Source organism: Protopterus annectens, chromosome 11.part0 (assembly GCF_019279795.1).
Source record: "Protopterus annectens isolate FY-2018-M chromosome 11.part0, PAN1.0, whole genome shotgun sequence".
In the NCBI taxonomy this organism is placed as follows: domain Eukaryota; kingdom Metazoa; phylum Chordata; order Ceratodontiformes; family Protopteridae; genus Protopterus; species Protopterus annectens.
Genome location: NC_056745.1, coordinates 1,211,306,707 through 1,211,329,943, shown reverse-complemented (window position 1 = coordinate 1,211,329,943; position 23,237 = coordinate 1,211,306,707). Strand labels below are relative to the sequence as shown.

The window sequence follows — 23,237 nt, the reverse complement described above, 5'->3', positions numbered from 1 at the left end:
ATTAAACATTTAAATAGCCCATTCTGCCTCTTTAGATCATGTGACCTACGTGCAGGTCTTAAAGGGATAAATTCTTTTAAGCCCCTGCCTCTAGTAGACTGGAGCATCAGAATCCATTTAGTTTCAAGATTCTCTGTATAAGTTCTCACAGTGCCACCTCTAACAGTAGGCACATAACACTCTAAAACAAAAAATTTAAAAGAATGTAAAGAGCCTTCATTAACCACATGCTTCCCAAGTGCATTCTTAGTATTCCCTCTGCTGATACTGTACACATGTTCCTTAAACCTGTCTCTAAAACAGCAATTCATCTTACCCACATAATAGCTGGAGCATACCTCACATAATGCAAGGTAAACACTCAGAGTACCATAATTAGCATAAAAGTTAAAATCAAGCTTCTGTCCAGTAATAGGGTGAATAAAATGATCACATTCTCTGGTAAGGTTACAAACATTAGGTTCATAGGCTGGTACTAGGCTATCGGCCCTAGGGCCTATGCAAGCCTAGCCATAACAATTCCCACTTCCCTGGATATTTCTTACAGGTTCATAGGTTGGTACTAGGCTATCGGCCCTAGGGCCTATGCAAGCCTAGCCATAACAATTCCCACTTCCCTGGATATTTCTTACAGGTTCATAGGTTGGTACTAGGCTATCGGCCCTAGGGCCTTGTGCTCTGTTTTACTGAGTTAGAAGGCTGCGCTCCATTTTATTGAGTTAGAAGTGATCACTAACAGGAAATGTAATGCTCATCTCATTCTTTCTCCAAGTTACCAGCCTTGGAATAACCACAGCTTGCTAATAAGTGAGTATGTAACTGTACAAAGAAGTGAGAAACTGAATTGTAAAGAAATGCTAGCTTATTCCACATAATGCCAGCATACCTGAGTAGATGTAGTCAGTGGAAAAGCTTGGGAAAGTAGAAGTTGTGACTGAGATTGTCTTATGAAAATATAATAGTAGTAACTTTTAGCAAAAACATGACCCTCCCCATATTCAGTGATGCCAGTTTTTCTCAGCTGAGGCATGCTGCGACATTATCTGCATCAAGCATAGTGATAGGCAGGTGCTGGTAACCTTTCATTCTATTTATTACACAGCAGAATGTTATAAACTCTAGATCAGGACATTGGAATGATGGGTGCAATCTGAGCACACCTTTGTCATTAATCATTGTAAAATTCTTTTAAGAAAGCAGTTCAGGTCTGAGGCAGTGCTGATTCATATTTTTTTTTACTAATGCTATCTTTTGAATAAATGTTATAATTCTACTGGACTGCTTCAAAGTTATTTTTTTTTTTGTTATTATTCCTTCTGTTGTTTTTCTGCTGGACAGACTTTCTTGTCCTAGGTTCCAGATACGTACAAAGTAAGTATCTACTCTATTGTAGGTTTATTTATAGTGGGACAGTGACAGTACAATACCAACCATGACTCCATGTTTGAAGAGAGATATTTATGGAGTGGGTAGTATGTGGTGGTAGTGGTGGTGTGTGTGTGTGGTGGGGAGGGGTCACACCATGTCACAATGTACTTCTTCCTCTCACTTAATACAAAAGAAAAGTGGATTCAGAATCAGTTTCTCTGAAAGCTTGAGCTGGCTGTGTTGTAAATTTGCACTGGTACACTAAAAGTCATCACATCTTCTCTATGTTTTATTGATGTTTTAGTAGGTGACCATTCAAATATTTATTTTTTCAGACCATATAATTTTAGGCTTTTAGGATTAAACATTAAGTAACTCTGAAATTTTAATGTCTGGTATATGCATCAACCTCATACTAGAAGAAGAAACATACTGACTTGGCGATACTGTAATAAATGTTAGAATGACATATCCAAAATGAGCACCAATACTTTTTGTGTTATTTTCTTATTGTGGTAAACATGCCTTTTACCAGATTTCTGATTTGTAAATTTCTTACTCACTTTTCAGCACTGAAGTATTTTAAAAGGACAAATAGGTGCATATATGCACACATACTGCAAATTAAATATGCCATCATAAATTATACATTATCTACAGATGTACTTTAACTAATGGTATGTATAAACAGGTTGCCTGTTGCATTTGTTACTATTTAATTTATTTACTAATTAAGTTAATGAACTTATCTGTCTCTGACCGTATTCAGTTGCAACCTTGCCTACTATGACAAGAGTAGATATAATACATTAATGATACCAATTACAACCACCATATGAGAAAATGCCCTTCAAATCAGGCTTAGGTTTATTGTTCACCTCAGGAATCAAAGGTTTATCACACAATTTTCTCTTAACTGAACTAAACCTCTTAAATGAAAACCATGGCTCATCACACCCAGGATGTCTTTGCATTTACTATAAGAAACAACTACCTTCCACTGCTTTCTCACAATGTCACATATATAGTGGACATTATTAGAATAGGTCAGACAGTTTACTAGAGGCAAGGGCTTAAATGAGTTTATCCCTTTAAGAACTGCACTTGGGTCACGTGATCTAAAGAGGCAGAATGGGCTATTTAAATGTTTAATTACTGTGAAGTAATTACATGTGATGAAGTATCAAAGTGTTTGTTTTACACCTTCTTACTCTACTGGCTCATTATTTTGTTTTTTATAAATTCAAATGTATTTAAGAAATTATCAACTAATCACCGTGAAAACAAAAAGCTCTTAACAGAAAATAAGACATAAATAAAGCAAAAAGCTAGACAACAGAACAGAGAGATAAAACAAGGAAAATAAAACTGCTGTTCATAAGGATCATTACCAGAACCCAGGTCAAAAATACGATTTAAGGGAAGCCTTGGAAGAAGTTAATAGGGGATACTCCCTAAGCCATAGAGTTAGTAAGCTCTAGAGAGTGGTGTCTTGACAGTCAAATGATTATAAATAACATGACACAAGCCAGATGCCTGGAATTACTGGCATCCCCAAGGCTACAAAGCACAACACCTGAGAAGGACAGTAAAGAATTATTCAATCCCTCAAGTAAGTGACACTCAAACCCTGAATAAGAGAAAGGCCAGCACTAATATTATAGGAGAAAGCAAACAGGAAGCAAATGCAGCTTCTACATTACATGTGTGACATGTTGGTAACAATGAGAACCAGTAAGCATCTGGGATGCAGATACCTGCACTACCTGTAACTTGTTAATTTTGGGGTAAGGAAGCCTGAGGTAGAGGGTACTGCAATAATTAAGGTGGGAAGAAGCTAAAGCATGGATGACAGTAAATTTTTCAGATGTATATATGTTTATATTTTGTTCTTTGTATTCACATATAAATCTATGAATACTTGTAGATTTTTAAATTGTATCTGTGTGCTGCAGCTTTTCTCCCTGGGCCTCCACTGAAAAAGGGTATGCTAGTCATCCTAGTCAGATTATCCCAGTAAACAAATGGTAAATAAAAATAAAATAAATACAGTTCTTAATCCTAACAATATTCCCCATGTGAAAAAAGCTATTTTAAGTACAGCACACACCGGTTTTGAATATCAGATGGTTATCCAGGACACCATCAAAACTGTACACTTTAGATACAAATGCCAGACGACTGTTACTGTAAACAAAGAAAACGGGAGAAGCAAGGTAGAGGAATCCCTCTGCGTGGCATTCACAGCTAAAGCTTCAGTTTCAGATGTGTTCTGCTTCAACTGATTATAATTAAGCTAAAACCGAATGGTCTCCACATCACCTGCTAAAGAATACACGGTGGTCATATGTTCCTGAAGACGGGAGCAACATCAATATAACGGCAACGAGGCAAACCTCTCTCGGTATTAAAATCCTAAGGTGCAGCGTACATGCAGTAAAAGGTAATGGACGCAACAGAGATGCCTTGTAGCATTCTACACACTTTTGAATAAAAGAACAATGAGAATTAGGACTAAAACCATCCTCTTTATATGACCAGAAAAGCAAGAGGCAAACCAGTCAAGCACATTATAATAAATATTACGGCAAGATCACACTTGTTCAATCAGAATACTGTGAGCCAGCATGTAAACTACAACTGAAAAATAAAACAAAACCAGAAAAAAATGCTGAGCTGTGGCCATACGGAGATAATTTGTTATACATAAGGGCAGACTCAATTCTACAGTGAATACAAAACCTAGACTTACAAGTGTCCATGATCCCACTGACAGTCAGCCTCGATTCAAAAAGCACAATGATAACCTCAATAACCTTATGAAGAAAAGAAAGGCTATAGAGAGGGTTAATATTTTCACAAACATTACGGTAAAAAAAATCCTGAAGATGGCGATAACAAATGTCTTCTTCAATAAAGATGGAAAAAAAGAGCCCTCAAAGAGGACTCCAAAGTATGATCTGACATACCCAGACTCATAACATCCAGGCAGGGCAGTATCAGTCCAGAAGGACATTAACTCAGTCTATAAATAGTAAAGTACGTGCTTGAAATCACATGTATGAGCACATTGCAATTGTGAAGCCTTCAGAATGTGGAGGAGAAAGTGACAGCCTTGTAAGCAAAAAAAAAAAAAAAAAACAGTAGCAGTCATCTTGCACTCATGCACTGTTAGGGTAATCCAGGTGGAAAGACAAGCCAGGTTGCAGAAAACACTAATTTAGAGGACCCTATAGTAGATATTCAGGAGAGACCAATGAATGCTATACTGGAAAAAACAGAGAGAGCGAAGACGCTGAAGAGAGATCAAAACTGTTCTCTGTCACAAATAGAGAGAGTTAAGCAGATATAGATGCATGACTTTAAGACTAGAAATGGCAGAAGCAAAGCTAAGCAAGCTAAAGGAAAACTCCCTGTCAACCAGAATGAAGAAAATTATTTTCATGATGCATCTCTTATGAAAAAGCTATTACCTGTCTTTGTAGAAAGTGGAGGTACATCCTCCATTTCACATCAAATTAGTGATGAAAGTAATATAGACCTGGCTGATCTTTAGATAAGTCTTAGCAATTTTAAAAAGGTGCAGTGGGAGGAGGACACTCTATGCAGGAACAGAGAGAACACAACTGGAGTTGAAGGCAGATTAATGAACAGATTAGTCCCACGTCACATCATTATCTTTAGCCAAGAAATGACTTGATCTACAGGATAATTCAAGAAAAACAACAGATATTGAAACAAATATTGGCATGAAAATCCGTGTAATGCTTGGTTGCAGTCATGTCTTGGGTGGTCATCTGGGGATGGATAAAGACTAGGTCCAAAGTTCCAGACAGATTTTACTGGGCTGGTGTCATGAAAGGAATTTGAGACTTCTGTGCATACCAGAGGACAGCATCTAATCTATGATTTAGACGTCCTTAGATATCGCTACCTAAACTAGAAGCACTATATGAACACATAGTCTTGGACAGAGTAGGTTTACGTGGGAAGCTAAGAATCGATCACAAGTAAATAATGGTAATCACTGACTTAGCAACAAAGTTTTCAGAAGCAGAAACCTTAAGGAGACAGACTGTCAAGTGCATAGCAAAAGAACTGCTGTTATTGCCTTTAGGGTAATTCCCCAAGAAATCCTTACTGACCAATGCACCCAGTCAGCTCTAGAGTAATGCATGAACTTTAAAACTTCTTTAAGGTGAAGCAGTTAGGAATGTCTGTTTATCACTCTAAAATACTACAGGACAGAGGGTTCTTGCTTGTTACAAACCATGCCCCTTTTCAGTGCATTTATAGGCAAATAGCAATTCCAAGTTAATGAGGTGGGCCTTAATCTCTACATCCTTTTCGATTTAAAATTCTGCATCATACATGCCCCGTCATTTGAATACAAATGGCTTGTCACAGGCCTATACCACATCTGAGATTATGAAAATCAATGGTTCTACACAGGGCGGGGTCATATAACAGAGTGATTGCTAGGCAATCGCTGGATAAAGTGAAGCATGGGAAAAGAAAGGCATGCCAAAGCTGAGCATAGGATATATACTATGGGGAACGTGATATAAAGCAGATATAGAGTCTTCAGGCAGGAAACAGGTAATGAAGCTAATGTGCTACAGCTGTTCCGGTCTTTATGTTAAACTTACTCATCACTAATGGAACTAGATTTGCTTGCCTCTTACCCTAGAGGGAATTCTGGGAGAAATTCCAGGGACCTTATGTAGAAGGAGAAAGCAGAGTATGGAGGAGGCGGCAGTTTTTTTAAAGGAGATGCAACCTGATTTGGATTTATCCCAGTTAAAAGGAAAGCCAGTGGAATTCTGCAAGTTGCAGTTGTTTTGTTATATGTCTGCATGTGCCAAGTCAGTGTATGGTGGCACATGAAGGATTAAGTAACTATTCCTTAAGTTTGCCAAGGTAAAGTGCCTGCTTGGCACTGCTGTGTTTGTTTTGCTCTGAAGCATCTCAATGAGACTGAAAAAATGAAAATATTACTGATTTTTCCTGTTCATTTCAGCCCTTTTCATTTGTTTCATTCTGCATATCATACATAAGAAAACAAGAAATATTACACTACCTTTGATGTAACTGATTTATGCTAACACTAAAGCAATAGTAAAATATAAAAGCCAGAAATATAAATATCAGTGCAATACTCAGATTCCAAGCCTAGACGATAGAAGTGAACATTAAAGGAAGTAGTCTTATCTTAACAGAGTGAAGAGCAGAGCTGTGCTCTATAGCCAAATACATAAATACAAGAACTGTATGTATGTTCTAGCAAGAATGTATTCCTACCTTCCACGGTGTAACTGTTTTCTGCAATGGCATCAGACTGGCTACATATCGTTCCTTCAAAGAACAAAACAAGAGAATTTCAGTTAGAACAATGCCCTAATACTCAGATCTTCCACAAAGGTATAATCAATTTTGATGCATCACACAGCTGCTGCTTACAATTTTTTTTACTGCTTCAAAATGAATTACAAATCATGTTATGCAATATGTTATGCTTCCTGCAGATATTACTGCCCTTGGCTTGTACAAGTTTCATAGCCATGATATTTCCACAATATAGTGTCAAACTCAGAACTCATACAGGCACAAATGTGGTGCAGACACTTAAAATCCTGGCAATACTGAAATTTATTTATCGACTTACTTATTAGCATTTTGTTTACTGGGAAAGTCCACTGGGCTGTTCAGAGCCCATTTTCAGTGGAGACCCGGGCAGAAAAGCTCCACAGTAGAACAACAAAGGTGAATACATACATTGGGAATACGATTCAGAAGTATATACAAAAAAGTTATCAAACTAGTTGACAATAAATTGGCAGACAGGTAACAAGTAAAAGAGTAAACATTACATGAATTTTTAAGGTATTACAGCAGCGAGCATGTTCACTGAATATTATTTGATAATAGGAAAAAATCAGTTGTAATGAATATTCTAAGAAAGCTTGGTACAGGTACAATTACTTGTTGAGCAGTATGTTAAGCATTACTATAGTAGCAAGGATGTTAGTGTTGTCAAGATCAGGAATTTTTTGGCAGCTACAAGCATATTATGAAATTACCTGGATAAATAATATTCTTTTTTGACATCTTTATCTTATTTATATCACAGCATGCAAAGCATCATATCAGCTTGTAAATGCTATCACACACGTTTACCCCAGAACAAGCAAACATGTCAGCATGTAAATGAGCTTGATGCGACGGCACTTAATCCCCAGCCTTCAACTGGGTTAAAACATGCAGCAGGTAGTACTCTTACCTTTCGAAATTCATACCCATTACCAATGGAGCTAGGGAAGGTTGTCCTCTCTCCCCTTACCTTTTCACACTATATATAGAACTTGTGTTCAGTTCATTTGTCCAAAAAGCATATTATTCAAGTCCAAAATTTAAGAATCTCTGTTAAGTGCTTAGGCTGATGACATTAACATTTATTTTTCTTCTATAAATTCAGACAGTTATTGTCGTAAATCCCACTCCATTAACTCTTATATACTTAAATTGTTATGAGATAATGGCTTAAAAAGATTAATGTGCACAAAGTATTAGTTGAAAAAAAAAAACAACCTGCTTCAAAAACTAATTAACATTCTTGATTTAAATTCTTCCTTCTTAATTTTTCAGCCTATCAACCATAACCATAATCTTAAACTAAGTAATCAAACTTTGGACCTTAGGCATTCTTCAACAATTAAAACTAAGATAGCTGGGGATTTTAATAAGTTTACTCCTTTTTCATCAGAACTGATAAGCAGGAAATGAATCTACCCAAAGAGTACCTCTCTAGTTTAAACCAAATCATGTACTTATTAAACCAGCAATTAAAAATTAGCTGCCCACAAGCCAAAGAAGATTATAAATTTAAGAATTAAAGGCAATGTCTAATAAATATATCTCAAACTCTTAAAACAATATATATACTATTAAATATTCACATACTTTCTTATACTCTTCATATTGGGAAAGAATGAAATCACACCCTACAGATAACGAATTACACAGCTCTATCCTTTTTAATATTAAATATATTTTCCTCAAAAATATTTTATATTTAATTTAAGATATTCAATCATGCTCACTTGTGCCCAAAGAAGTTGTCGTCTATTTTTCCCACCCTCTCACTACAATGCAAAGCTTGTGAGCATGATGAAGCAGATTTGGCACATGTCTTGTGGGACTACTGTAAATTTGTTAATAATCTGTGGAAGACCCTAAAAACCAAAGTCCAGACTCTGGGTTATAAGCAATGAAAATATTACCAAGAACTTTGCATTGCTTCACACCCCACCAATCTCTTGCTTAGAAATACCTCTGTACTCACTCAAATTTGTATGTTGATTAAATTATACACCACACAAAACTGGTTAGACTGTAAAAAGCTATCATGGAATGGACGCAGGGATATGACCATAAATTACTGTAAAGTCTTTAAAAACTTGATATTAGCAAACAAAAAATTCTCTTTTTTTATTAAGTATTGGTCAAAGATTCTAGATATTATCTTGTAATTTCTTAAGGTAGACTTGTATTTGTAATAAAAAACAAATCTTATAATAGAATCAATATACATACAAATAGATTATTTTTACTCCCTACTCAGACATTATCTAATATTTTAATTATGCAATATAAAGGATTCATTTTTTTTTCTTTTACGTATTTACTTTTGTATGTCTGATCTCTAATTATTAGGATACTAACTTGGCTAAATTGTACTAGATATATATATATATATATATATATATATATATATATATATATATTTACTTTGAATGATCGAAATTTCAAAACTTTGAATGTCATATGGCCGAGACCATTAAAAAAAAATAAACAAAACAAAAGCAAGCAAACCCCCTGCACCCCCCACACACCCCTATTTAAATACACCAACTCCGAGATCGCACTACAGCGAGGAAAAGGGAATATTCCCGTTCTGAGCTGTATGGAGATCTCCATTTAGGTGTTTGAAGTTTTAAAACTTCCAATCACATGGTTTCGGCCATATGAGATTTGAAGTTCTGAAACTTTGATCACCTAAATGGGACCCATGTATACATATATATATATTAGTTTTATAAATAGTAATGCAAATAATTTGTAAATTCCGGACTTTTGTTTATAGAGTTTCTGTTTGCCTATTCTTATACCTTTGGTCTTTTTATATGCTAAGTTATGAAATAAAGAGGGTTGAAAAAAAAGGAATCACTGTTACTACCCCATGGGGGCAATCAAAGATAGAAACAGTTGCACTAGTGAATCTCCTCTGAGGAGGAATCACTGAAGACTTCCTCCAATTTATTGTTACTCTTAGGGACTGAAACCACTGGCATGCCCATAAGCATTGAGGCATCTAAGAAATCTACAGTAGTAGCCAAAAAAATAAGGCCACCAATAATTTTTCAACAAAATGGGCTGTAATGTTCACAATATGCTAATTTTACAATACATATATATATATATATATATATATATATATAGATATATATATATAGATATATAGATATATATATAGATATATATATATATTTTTTTCGTTGCGCTTTTGATTGTTTAGAGTATCTTTGTTTCCTGTTTACACAGTTTTGCTGGTCTGTAGTGATTTTTACTGAAAATTTTATGAGAATTGATAAATTTATGTATATGACCTGTATCGGCTGGAATGGGTAGAAAGCATGATTTAAGTGACTTTATAAAGGAACAAGTTATAGCACTGCACTCCAAAGGCTACTCCCAACGTGATATTGCTAAACTTTTGGCTGTTTCACGATGTGGAGTACAAAATACTATTCGTTTGGGTGATGCAACACTTCGTGCTAAATGTGGCCGAGATCACAAAACATCACTCAGAGATGATAGATATCCGAAGAGCATTATTACATTAAGTCCTCACACTTCATCTGTTCGAATAGCTCATCTAGCTAAAGAACACAGAAATAATATCAGTTCCAGAACAGTTAAATAATGTCTTGCAGAAGATTTCAATCTGGTGGCAAGAAGCCTAGCTTAGAATCTGCTGATGACAAAGAAGCAGATTCGAGATCAGATAAAGTTTTGTCATGCCTTGAAAGATAAGTCTGTAGAGCGATTAGAACAAGTGATGTTTACTGATGAAAGTACACTTCAGCAATGTGAGGGTCAGGCTACAATTACGTGAGATGTCCTGTTGGCGAATTCCTGAATCCAAAGTATACAATTAAGACAGTCAAACATCCTCCATCAATTATAGCATGGGGAGCCATCTCGGGGAAAGGGTGTTGTGGAATTCACATATTCGACAAAGGTGAAAAAGTGAATGCTGCAAAGTATATTTCTGTGCTGAATTCAAAAGTAAAACTCCATATGAACATTTCTGGAATAACAATATTTCAGCAGGATTCAGCTCCATGCCATACTGCCAAGAGAGTCAAGAAATGGTTTGCAGACAACCACATTCAGCTCCTCCCAAACTGGCCAAAGAAAATTGCTGGAATATCATGAAGAGGAAAGTGGCAGCACACTGGCCAACCTCAGAAAAGGATTAAAAAGATGTCATCAAATACGTCTGGGTGACTGAGATCATGTCAGAGTACTGCAAATCACTGGTTCACAGCATGCCATCTTGCATCAAGGCTGTGTAGAAGAATAAGGGAAATCCTACCAAATATTGACTGTTAGATGTGTAGAATTTTGTTTTTCTCTATTTTTCAATAAACATTTGCTTGTCAGGCTGAATGCAAGTACAGTAATTACTGCTGTAATACAAAAAGAAAAGAAACAGGCAAGATTGGTCAAAAAACTTAAGTGGTCTTATATTTTTGGTCACTACTGTATAGATAAGACCACCAGGAATCAGTTACCTAGGAAACAAGCCATCAGAAGCAAGGTTGTTGCACCAGGGTTAGCACATAAAAACTCTGGTTGTTCGGGAAAGCATAAATAGCAGCAAATTGCAGTGGAAATGACAAGACACTCACAATGAACTATAGGAAATTTACCAAATGCTGATATGCCAAGAAACATCCATCATGCCCAGTGACATCACCCAGGTATGCTGCAGAAGCAAACACATAATCTTCTGCACGATCCACTGCAGGGTGACTATCCAGAACCTAATGTGAAACTTACTAAGATCTACAATAGGATAGGATGAAAGTCATGAATTCTTTTCAGAACCACGAGAGGTCATGTACAAACCCCTCAAAACTTCTCCAAAGGTTAGATAGCCTCAACAGCCTCTATGAGTGGTAGTGTCTAGCCCACTGATCCTTTATGATGGTTCTCCAAGCAGAGACAAATTCACATTATGCCCCCCCCCCCAACAGGCAGCTCCACTATGAAGTCAGGACTATAGCACGTGTCTCAGCCTGCAATGCAACAGTCAGAACCATGTGACATTTAATATCCTTCCTTTCTGGAGCCGGCAAGTTCTTTCTTCCTTCATGTTTGGTTCCCAAAATTCAGTTGACCATCAATCCTGCATCCAACCCAAATGGCCCTTTTTGCCACCCAAAGATGAAAGCCCTATGGCACAGTCAATCCTTCTTGTAGGTGAAGGGCAAGCAGCAAGAGTGGTGCTATTTTCCACCTCAGTGAATCAGGAATCTTTCACATACGCTTTAGCTGGTTCCCACTGAGCATGCAAAATAGCATCCTCTACAGTTTGGCAAGAAATGGCCCTTAATAAGGGTGCGTCATTCACTGTCATGAATGATGTGATCCGTCACAAGCCATGCATGAAGCAAACACTTTAATGTGCTTTCTGGTCTCCACAATGTGCCAAGAACACAGGCTGCTTCCCCCCAGAGGTGAACAAGCACTGACTTATCATTTCTCTCCCTCCTCATAGCTAGCTCCTGCTAATCACACACAGGTCATCCTGGCCATACCTAGAGGTTTAACACTATGCCACAGAGGGTGCTTACTCTTCCACCTTTGAAGTTTTTCAGGTCTAGAAGGTAAGTCAGGGTATGATACAGCCCCTCCACAGAGACAAATGCAAGTTTCCTCTTTAGAAGATCACTGACTGGGTTCTGAGTAGAGTTGCTGAACAGCATCTCTCCTAATAAATGGGCAACCTGTTCAGCTTCAGCACTGCAGCCCTAGTCAAAACTTAAGTGGGAGATGTAATATTCTCACCATAAAATAACAGACACAGTCTCAAGGAGATACTCCCCAAGTCCAGAGTTAGGGGTAGAGCTTATCCAAATCATTCCTTTTCAAGTGGGACTGGAATTGAGACTGGTGAGAAGAACAGCTCAGGACTACAAGTCCCAATCTGGCAGAAAAATATTTCCTTCTGTAGCATTTGTCCAAAGCTCCAATGGCAAGTTGGCAAACTACTGTCATCTCTGGGACCTATGCATAATTAACAGGTGTATAAATCTTCACCTCTGGCATGAATTAGATGTGACAGACAGGGGCTACAGTTTTGTGTTCTATACTACTGCTACCAAATAATATGCAAGGGGATGTTGCAATTAACAGCAGGGTAGATTCTGCCCTTCTGAGCTGAGACTTTCTGGTTAAAGGCTTATTGTGCCTGCTTATTTGAGCTGTTTCTTTATGAAATTGGTATGCCTTGTTTTCTGTAGCACAAGACTAAATTTAGACTCACTGAATCTAGCTTTGTTTGTATAAGTTGAGCACTAATCCAGGCCATCTTTTTCTGAAGAAGGCTCCCCTGCACCCTAGTGTCAGCAGTGTGCAGTTAGAACTTGTCTGATTGAAGACTGCTGGAAAGGGGCTCAGTTTTTAGCTTTTTATTGGTTAATTTGTTTAAATCAGTTTGCGCATTTGCTACTGTTATATTAAAAAAAAAAAACACTTTATGCATCGCCGCTTGGCTAGGGTTAAAATATTTCCGGTGCCATAAAGTGTGCTCTTCAAATTTTCCCTTAGAACTGGCCAGTTTTTTAGTTTTAGCACTCAAATCTGTTTCTTTGAGCTCAGCACTTGTTCAGAACTTATTGTAAGCATTAAATAAGCTACACATTACTACAGCACTCAACTTTCCTCACTTGTCTAGAGGAAAACAGTTTTTAGTACTTAATAAATAAGCACCTATCCAGGCATGTCTATGGATCAGCTCCCAGTGTTTTCTCCTGTCTATCTGATGAATCTGGGCATCTTGGGGCAATGCAGTAATTGCCTCATGTACACTCTCCTCCTACCACCCAACACTATAACCTGTGAGAGATGCACTTATATAGCCAAACTGGAAGCAAAGCTCTCTTCACTCAAGACTGGACTAGACAGTCAAGAGGAGACGGTAAACACTTGCACCACACCAAACTCATCACATAATCCCTCAAAACCTACACCACTAAAGCACACATATAGAAACACAAAACACACCTACATTCACGGAGGCTCTCAATAAAAATCTGCCCAAGCAAAAGAGACCTCTCCAAAGCAGAAACGCAAGCAACCTCCACCCCCAACACAACCCAAATGACACATAGCCACAAACTCAGTGTGCCACCCAACCACAGCCCATAAGGCATAACAACGTATCCAACACTCTAGTTATAGGTGACTCTATAGTCAAGAATTGCAATGGCAACACTCAGATCTGCTCTGAGTTACAGCACAATGGCACTAAATATACAGAACCAACTGATATTGCCAACATCATGGCAGATAGGTTCAGTGCTAACTTTAACCCCATCTCACCCCCTAAAGGGTCCATCTCTATACCGGAAGAATGCAAAGTTCCTGTAATTATGTCTGCACAGGTAAAAAACACACTCTCCAAAGCCAAGAACACAGCATCCATGGGACCTGACAACATCCCAGGCTACGTTCTACATGAAATACAGAATGAACTGGCACCCCACCTAAGTACCACGTTCAATCATAGCCTCACCTCAGGCTTTGTGCCCACTGAATGGCGCACAGTGATGGTTATCCCACTCCACAAAGGGGGATCCACTACGGACCCCGGAAACTACCACCCCATAAAGTATTCAACTGTATTTATTACTGCTTGGTAGTAACTTGATTAAAGTGTAGCTATCATTCTAAGTCTTTTGGATTAAGCACTTGGGCTTCAGACCAGTTGTTTTATATTAGGAAGGTTTGTGGCATGCACTGTGGTGGCAGGACAGGTAGCTTTCATCCTTCTAAGTTGGGAACTGCTGATTGAGAGCTCAGTGTCTGTTATTCTTAAAGTGTATTAGTTCTGCTTTAAGCACTTGGGCTTCAGGCCAGTTATTTTACATTAAGAAGGTTCGTGGTCTGCACTTTTGTGGCAGGAGAGGCTGGACTCTGCCCTTCTGAGCTGGGAATTTCTGGTTAAAGGTTTACAGTGCCTGCATATCTGAACTGTTTCTTACTGAAATTGGTACACCTTGTTTGCTGTAGCATAGACTAGATCCAGGCCTGCTGAATCTAGCTTTGTTTGTATGCTTGTTGTTTGTTTGCTTGTTATTTCCCTGGAACGCTAATTCCACCTAAACGCGGCTTCTCAGCGCTTCTGTGGATCCCTAGTGATATCTGCATTGCTTACTGTACTTATTTCCTTGTTTCACTTTAAAGAAAGTTACTGTTTCTCATTTTTGCATTTAAGTTACCTGTAACACATTGCACTTAAGTTACCTGGCACTTGCTCACTAAAGCAATTATATAAGTCAGCACTAAAAATTAAAAGCACTACACCCTCACTCCCCATTGGCCCTTGTTTTCAATTATAAAGGAATTCCCAATATTATTCTAGCATGTCCAAAGGTCAGTTGTCAATCTCCTCTCCGGTCCAGCTGGCGAATCTGGGAATCTTGAGGCAATGTTACAACTGCCTCATGGAAACAGACAACCCTCTCCTCCTCCCAACAAATTCCAACACATGTGAGAGATGCAACCATACAGCCAAACTGGAGGCTAAGCTCTCTCAACTCAGTACTGGCATAACCAGTCAGGAGGAGAAGGAAACCACACTCACTACAATTCCAGTCTCACATAGACCTACCATGACAGCAAACCAAACACATAATCACACAAAAACATACTCGGAGGCTCTAAATAAAGATCTGCCTAAGCAGCAGAGACCTCCAAAGCAGACACCCAAGCAACCGCTACCCCAAAACAAAACACGTGCAACACATATCTCACAAAGCCAGTGTGCCAAACAATCACAGCCCTTAAGGCTAAACAACACACCTGATACACTTGTAATAGGTGACTCTATCGTCAGGCACACTGACGTCCCGCTCACCAGGCTGAACAAGGAGAAGGTCATGGTGAGCAGCCTGTCGGGCGCTAGGATCCGCCACATAACACAAGCACTCAGGTCACTCCAAGGCAAGTACAAATATGACTCAGTCATTGCCCATGCTGGTGTGAATGACCTGAGACGTACCTCCCTGGACTACATGAAAAGAGACATAGAGGAGCTCTCTGAGCATGTAGCGCAGGCTGGTATGACCCTGACCTTGAGTAGCATCTTACCCTCACCAAGAATGATGCCACAATATGAAGACAAGACGATCAGTTTCAACAATTGGCTTAAGTATTGGTGTCATTCAAAGGGGATCCAATGCCTGTCAGCCTGGGATGATATGCTCGACAAGCCACAATGCTTCGCTAGGGATGGCTTGCACCTGTCACCCCTGGACTTTCGGATATTGGCAAAGGCTCTTGCTACCCCCATAGTGCATTTTTTAGGCAAGGCTCAAAAGACAAACCCACCTCCATAGGTATCACAAGGGATAAGAAACTAAGAGTAATGCTACTCAACGCCAGAAGTCTAAACCTCAAGATGCACGCACTCAAAACTCTCCTTAGCATGGAGAACATCGATATCTGTGCAGTAACAGAAACCTGGTTCAGGGCTCCCGAGAGCACCCCAGCACTACCAGGTTATACCTCATACCATGCTTTTCGGCCCCAAAACTTGGACCGAACCACAAAAGGAGGGGTAGTATCGATATTCATCAAAGATACCCACACCTCCAGGTTGGTGGCAAAGCACAAAGCATCAGAGACTATTCATGTGCAACTAACATTGGGTAAAACTGCCTTCCAGTTTATAGCCTGCTACAGACCGCCCTCCCAAACCCAGGAACCCCACTCGGCCTTCCTGAGAACACTGGAAAATATGAAGGTCTCTCCAAACACCATTATTTTGGGCGACTTCAACTATCCAAACATAGACTGGGAGCATTACTCTAGCTCCAACACCCTAGCCCAAAGGTTCCTAGAATTCATAAACTCAAATGCTATGGAAGAACTTGTTACCACTCCCACAAGAGGGGAAAACATACTGGACCTGATCATCTCCAACATGGGGACTCTATGCTCCAGACCAGAAGTGTATCCCTCACTGGTAAGATCAGACTATAAACTGATCTCACTGGATATTCACATCCAGACCCCACCCCCTGCCCAGTAAACCACAGTGAAAAACATCTCTAAAGCAAATTTTACACTCCTCAAAACCAAGGTGGAATCCTTAAAAGCCCCCGGGCCTGCGGAAAATATGGCCCAGACCACAGAATCCTTTATAAATGCATTCTATGAACACCTTCAGGAATGCATGGATCATGCAATCCCAAATAAATCCAAGACTCAATCCTCCAAAGGCAGACGTCCTGTCTGGTGGACTCCAGCCATAAACAAACTATACAATAGAAGGAGGAAGCTACTACATAGACAACCAAGCACAGCTTCAGGGATAAAGCCAATAGATATCCAAGGACCAAATGATGGAATACGCTAGGATGTAGAACCTTCTTTATTCTATTGGCTTTATCCCTGAAGCTGTGCTTGGTTGTCTTTGTTATTTTCAGCTTCCCTCTTCATTTTGTTTGTTAGGAAGCTACTACATGATACAGCAAAATCCCAAAAAGGGAAGGCATCTCTGATCAGTAATAGCAAAAAACTAAGGGCACTCAGAAAATCGTCTAAGGCCAGCTTCAAGAGAAAAATTGCACAGGACACTAAGGATAATCACAAGGCTTTCTTTAGTTATGTTAGGAACCTGGGTGGGAATTCCCAGATATGCTCAGAATTAGTCCAAAATGACAAAAAATACACCGAACCCACAGACATTGCCAACATCCTAGCTGACAGGTTCAGGGCAAACTCCCCACCAAAAGGGCAAATATCTATCCCAGCAGAGTGCTGCCCCTGACATCTCAGATGCTCAGGTAAGAGCCGCCTCTCCAAAGCAAAAACACAGCATCAATGGGACCAGGCGGTGTCCCGGGCTCGTCCTACATGAACTCCAAGAAGAGCTAAACCCAAACATAAAACTACTGTTCAATCTCAGCCTTACTACAGGATATGCACCCAAAGAGTGGCGTACAGCAACAGTGGTCCCTCTCCACAAAGGTGGTGCCTCAACGGACCCTGGAAACTATCGCCCCATAAGCCTGACTAGCTTGGTCTGCAAAGCTATGGAAAGGATCATCATGGACCTCATAAATAAAGATATTGGGGACCTACAGACACTGGATCCTACCCAGTTCAGCTTTGTTAAGGGCAGATCCTGCCTCTTAAACCTGGTCGACTTCTTTGAAACAGTCACCAAGGCCATTGACAAAGGGAAGGTGGTCCACACAGCCTACCTGGACCTCGCAAAAGCCTTCGATACAATACCCCACTCGAGCATTATAGATAAGCTCACCAGCTTAAATATAAACCCCTATGTCACTAGATGGGTTGCAAACTGGCTCAAGGACAGAACCCACATGGTTAGAATTGCTGGAGCCATGTCAGACTCCAAACCAGTTACAAGTGGCGTCCCACAAGGCTCAGTCCTGGGACCTCTTTTGTTCGGTATATATTTCTCGGAGGTACAGGCCAACACGGAAGGACTGTGGCTGACCAAGTTCGCAGATGACTGCAAACTGGGCGCCATAATCGACTCTCCAGCCGACACAAGCATCCTCCAAAAGGGCCTCATAGAAACAAACAACTGGTGCCAGAGCCATGGCCTCAAGCTAAACGCCAAAAAGTGCATAGTCATCCCCTCTGGCAGAAACAAAGTGCCCACAAATTACCACATAGGTGGTAATCCATTAAGTACAGAAGAAGTAATTAGGGACCTGGGGACCCAAGTTGATAGCAATCTCTCATTTGACAACCACGTGGCCAAAGTGGTTAGAAAAACATTTTATATAGCCCACCTAATCATGAAGGGATTCACATCTAGATTAGGGTAGGTCATCGTGCCTCTTTACTCATCCCACATCAGGCCCATAATCGAGTACAATGTCCCTTTTGGGATGTACCTTACCAAGCACCTGCAGCAACTGGAAAGACCCCAAAAGTACCTCACCAAGAGGATCAAAGGGCTCAAACAGATGCCATATGCTGCCCGGTTAAAGAAACTCCAGCTCTACTCAGTGGCATACCGCCTGCTCAGAGGCGACCTGTGCCTGACGTATAAAGCCATGTCCAACCCGGAATTAAGGGACATGCTGCACCTCAAAAAATCCAAATCCCATTGAGCTACACGCTTGAGAGACTTGAACCTCAGCACTGAAATAAATAGGACATGCTGGAGGGACAGATTCATAAACCAGAGGCTCCCTTCACTTTGGAATAAAATCCCAGTCCAGGTTAGGCAGAGTCCCTCATTGACTCTCTTCAAGAGGAATCTTGATGAGTGGATGGGAGATTGTAGGTTTACCCCGGGTATCACCTCTGTGTCACTATTAGACAGAGGCACAGTATACTAAACTCGAAAATGGGCATAGCAAAATTAATTTAAAATGGGTGGCGAAAGCCAAACATACTCTGGCTAGGCTTATAAATGCCCTAGGGCAGATAGCCTAGTATGAACCTATTAGCCTGACAAACCTGGTCTGCAAGGCCATGGAACGTATCATCATGGAACTTATAAACAAAGGCATTTGTAATCCCCAAACTCTGGACCCCACCCAGTTCGGGTTTGTAAAAGGCAGATCATGTCTGCTAAACCTGACAGACTTCTTTGAAGCAGTCACCAAAGCCGTAGATGAGGGTATGGTGGTTCACACAGCCTATCTAGATCTCACCAAGGCTTTTGACACCATCCCCCACTCTGGAATTATAGATAATCTCACTAAACTAGGTATAAATCCCTATGTCACAAGATGGGTTGCCAACTGGCTCACTGACGGAACCCACACTGTGAAAGTAGCTGACTCCAAATCTGATTTCAGACCAGTGAAATGTGGAGTACCACAGAGTTTAGTCCTGGGTCCTCTCCTGTTTGGTATCTACTTCTCTGAAGTACAGGCTAACAGAGAAGGTCTTTGGCTAATGAAGTTCGCAGATGACTGCAAACTAGGAGCCATAATCGAAAATCCTAACGATGTGGACATCCTACAAAAGGGCCTCACTGAGACAGGTGCCTGGTGTCAAAGCCGTGGCCTCAAGCTCAATGCCAAAAAGTGCATTGTCATCCCTTTTGGTAAAAACTCTGTACCCATGAACTGCCACATAGGCGGTAGTCTACTTAACACCGAAAGTGTGATAAGAGACCCTGGGACACAGGTGGACAGTAGTCTCTCCTTTGGTAATCACATCACCACAGTAGTCAGGAAATCATTCTACGTGGCACACCTCATCAGAAAAGGTTTCTCATCCAGGAAAAAAAGAGGTCATTGTTCCCCTCTACTCATCACTCATTAGACCCATTATAGAGTACAATGCCCCTTTTGGTATGTACCTCACAAGACATCTACAGCAACTGGAAAGGCCACAGAAATACCTCACAAAGAGGATTACCGGCCTCAAACAGATGCCCTACGCAGACCGTCTCAAAAAACTTCAGCTTTACTCCATCGCATATCACCTACTCAGAGGCGATCTCTGCCTAACATGCAAGGCTACGTCAAACCCAGAGCTGTTGGACATGATCCACTTAAAGAAATCCCAATCCCTCCGAGCTACACGCTCTAGTGACATAAACCTTGTCACCACAATAAACAGAACATGCTGGACGGATAGATTCCTGTCCCAGAGACTTCCCATACTCTGGAACAAACTACCTATCTATATCAAAACAAAGCTCCTCATTAGCTGACTGGATGGGAAATAGGAACTTCACCCTGGGGATCACTTCTGTGGCTCTGCTGTGCACATGGGCACAGGAAAATACTTTTCTTGGGTGGCGAAAGCCAGGGTAGTTTTTGGCTAGGCTTATATAGGCCCTAGGGCCAATAGCCTAGTACCTACCTATGAACCTATAAATGTATACTGCTGCCTCAGCCAATTACAGATCACATTAAGAACTTGTGCAAAACCAATGAGCTCCTTAAGCTTAGTCAAGAAATGTATTGCATATTCCACTACTTACTCCTTGTGTAAATTGCATTCACCTTTCCACTAATTTTAAATTAGATCAAGGATCCCTCTCGCTGCATGACTATAATGCTATTTAAATACTTAAAAAACTGTGGATTCGTGGAGCACTTCTCTATAAGCAAAGAGAAGATGGGAATACTTGTCCCACTCCTTCTTAAACTGGCTTACAAATGCTGTTGGCATTGTCTTGAGAGTTGAGATAAAACTCTCCACTAAACTATTTGTTGGTGGATGCCGGGGTAATTTTTAACTGTTCTAACCTATATCATTTCCACAAAAAAGCCAGCAGGTCAGATATGTAGTTAGCTCAGCCTGTATTTCCTGGGGAAAACACCTTGCTGAGCATTTTCAAACTAGCATTTGCCAACTTTTTACCTTGAGGATACAGTCATCATTTCAGGGAACATAGTAGCATAGGCTACCACCCCCAAAATAAACTTGCTTGGAACCTTATAATATGTATGGCTACCCTCTGCAAGTGTCCTGAAATAACAAGTAAAGGCACCAAAGCAGCCTTACCTATGTATCCTGTCTGCCATTTGACACTGCTTACATGTCTAGCTTTACCCTTTCACATCTTTTGCAATACCTGGCCTAAACAAAATTTGCATAAGCCCCCTTTTCGTATGCTTTATTCCCAGTGTAGTATATTCAACACACTGTAAACTCACTGTATGGTTACAGTTCTCTTTATTTACTCTGGAATTGTATGGTGTAAACTCTATAGTCCTATCATACCATCAACTCAATGTTTTTTGCTAATATACAAAATACATTATGCAAGATACTCATATTCGAATTTAAACACACACTTCCAAACTCAAGGCATGAAAAATGGCTCACAGTTCAGTTTGCTTTAAAGTCTATCAAAAATATCCATGATGCAGTGGGTCCAGGTAACCTGCCTGTCTTCCAAAGGTCAGACTTCAAAAAAGTTCATCCACAACCCAAATGACCAGTTAGTTGTCCTCCCAATATAGAAGTAAGCTTCTCTCTATAATAACAATGGCTGTTCTCTCTCTCTGTGGCTATTTACTCTTGATCAGTCCTCTCTTCTCTAGGCATTTATCTTCCTTTTATAAGAAAGGGTGGTGTCTCCTCCTCTCACGGCATGTGTGCCCCTCCCAGCATGTCCTGACTACAGCTCCACAAGGCCCAAAGTGGCTGCTAGGGGACACTACACCACACTGTGCAGCCTGATACAGGAACATTATGGGCTATGGCCAGAAATGCCTGACAGTACACAATTGGGACTACCAAATAATGTGTCATTCCCCCCAAGCCCTCCTTCAGGATTTCATTCTATGTACAGTAAAGCAATATCCTGATATATGGACTCCCCTGCCCTTTAGATTTAAGATTCTCCTTGACTACCTCTCTCAGGTTCTGTAAAATTGTGTCTGACAGCTGTTCCTGTTACTTCTTTCACATTCTGATCCTTCCCAGTTCCCAGTTCTAATTCATATCTAGTATTTTTGGCAACTATGTCTCAGATTCAAGCTTGTTGTTACCAACCATCTCTTTCTCTGACGTAATGCATTCAAAAGGAACTCCAGCACATGACTCAGATTTAGGATTACTGCTACTATTCAGACCTTTCACTGAAGTAGCCAAATAATCAGCCTCTATTGGAAGCAGGGGTGATGCCAGGGTCTCCCCTCCCTTTCTCACAGGAATTTCTCCATGCCTGACTGCTTCTAACTGTGCTACACGGCACTATGCCATCAAAGTCATTACCTATTAGAACAAATGCTTGGATATCATCCAACATTGATACCTGTTTGTCAGCCTGCTACCCTTCACAGACCTACAGAACCCTAGCCAGTGACACATGAAAAGGTCCTCTTCTCATGACCCTAAATGTAGTGGATTGCTCAGGCAAGTAACATTCCTCTCTAATAACTAAGGCTAAGTAACTGTAATGTCTGCAGCAGTGTCCCACTTTGCAATGGCTTTGTCACCCTTTATCAGGGTATGGTACACGGGGTTCCTATCAGATGACAGAGTTCTCACAAACTCAAAATTCACATGGTCAAGACATTATGATCGGGTTTTTGAAAACCCAAAGCTTTTGGATGGAGATCACAGTACAGTGAGGATCAGGAAATTTACCCTTTTCCCACTGTAGTGAGATCTCGGAGTTGGTATACATAATTTGCAGGGGATGTAGTGGAACTTGCCCCCCTGCAAAAACATAATAAAGGTAGAATTTTTTTGTGATTTGTGACTTTGTGTTTTTTTCTTTTTCTTTCTTCAGTTTGAGTTTTCAGAAATTCGATCATATTGTCCTACCTCAGGACTACAGAGGACAACATAGCCATTGTGAAGTTTGCACAGGACTCAGACCTTGAAGTTTTAAGCCTGGTTCCTGATCTCTTACCTTGACCACATCTGCCTTTAGCTAGATGCACGTAAGTAAAAGGAAGCATGAATGATCAGTGTTAAGATCACTCCCTCATCACTCCAGAATCTATCATTGAATCCTGATCCTCATCACTCCAGAATCTATCATTTAATCCTGATCCATGTTTGCTATCGGAGAAGAGTCTGCAGGCTCTTTTCCCCCTTCCCACCTATAT

At 40.2% G+C, this 23,237-nt stretch overlaps 1 protein-coding gene across 1 annotated transcript in view; it reads right to left on the bottom strand.

The window, feature by feature from the left end:
- The window catches only part of DENND6B (DENN domain containing 6B), a 1,114,433-nt gene that overhangs the window by 62,865 nt on the left and 1,028,331 nt on the right, over positions 1–23,237 (bottom strand). Inside the window, exon 16 of the mRNA XM_044088568.1 lies at positions 6,670–6,723. Within this exon, the coding sequence (XP_043944503.1) occupies positions 6,670–6,723 (54 nt within the window). The remainder of the gene's footprint in view (positions 1–6,669; positions 6,724–23,237) is intronic.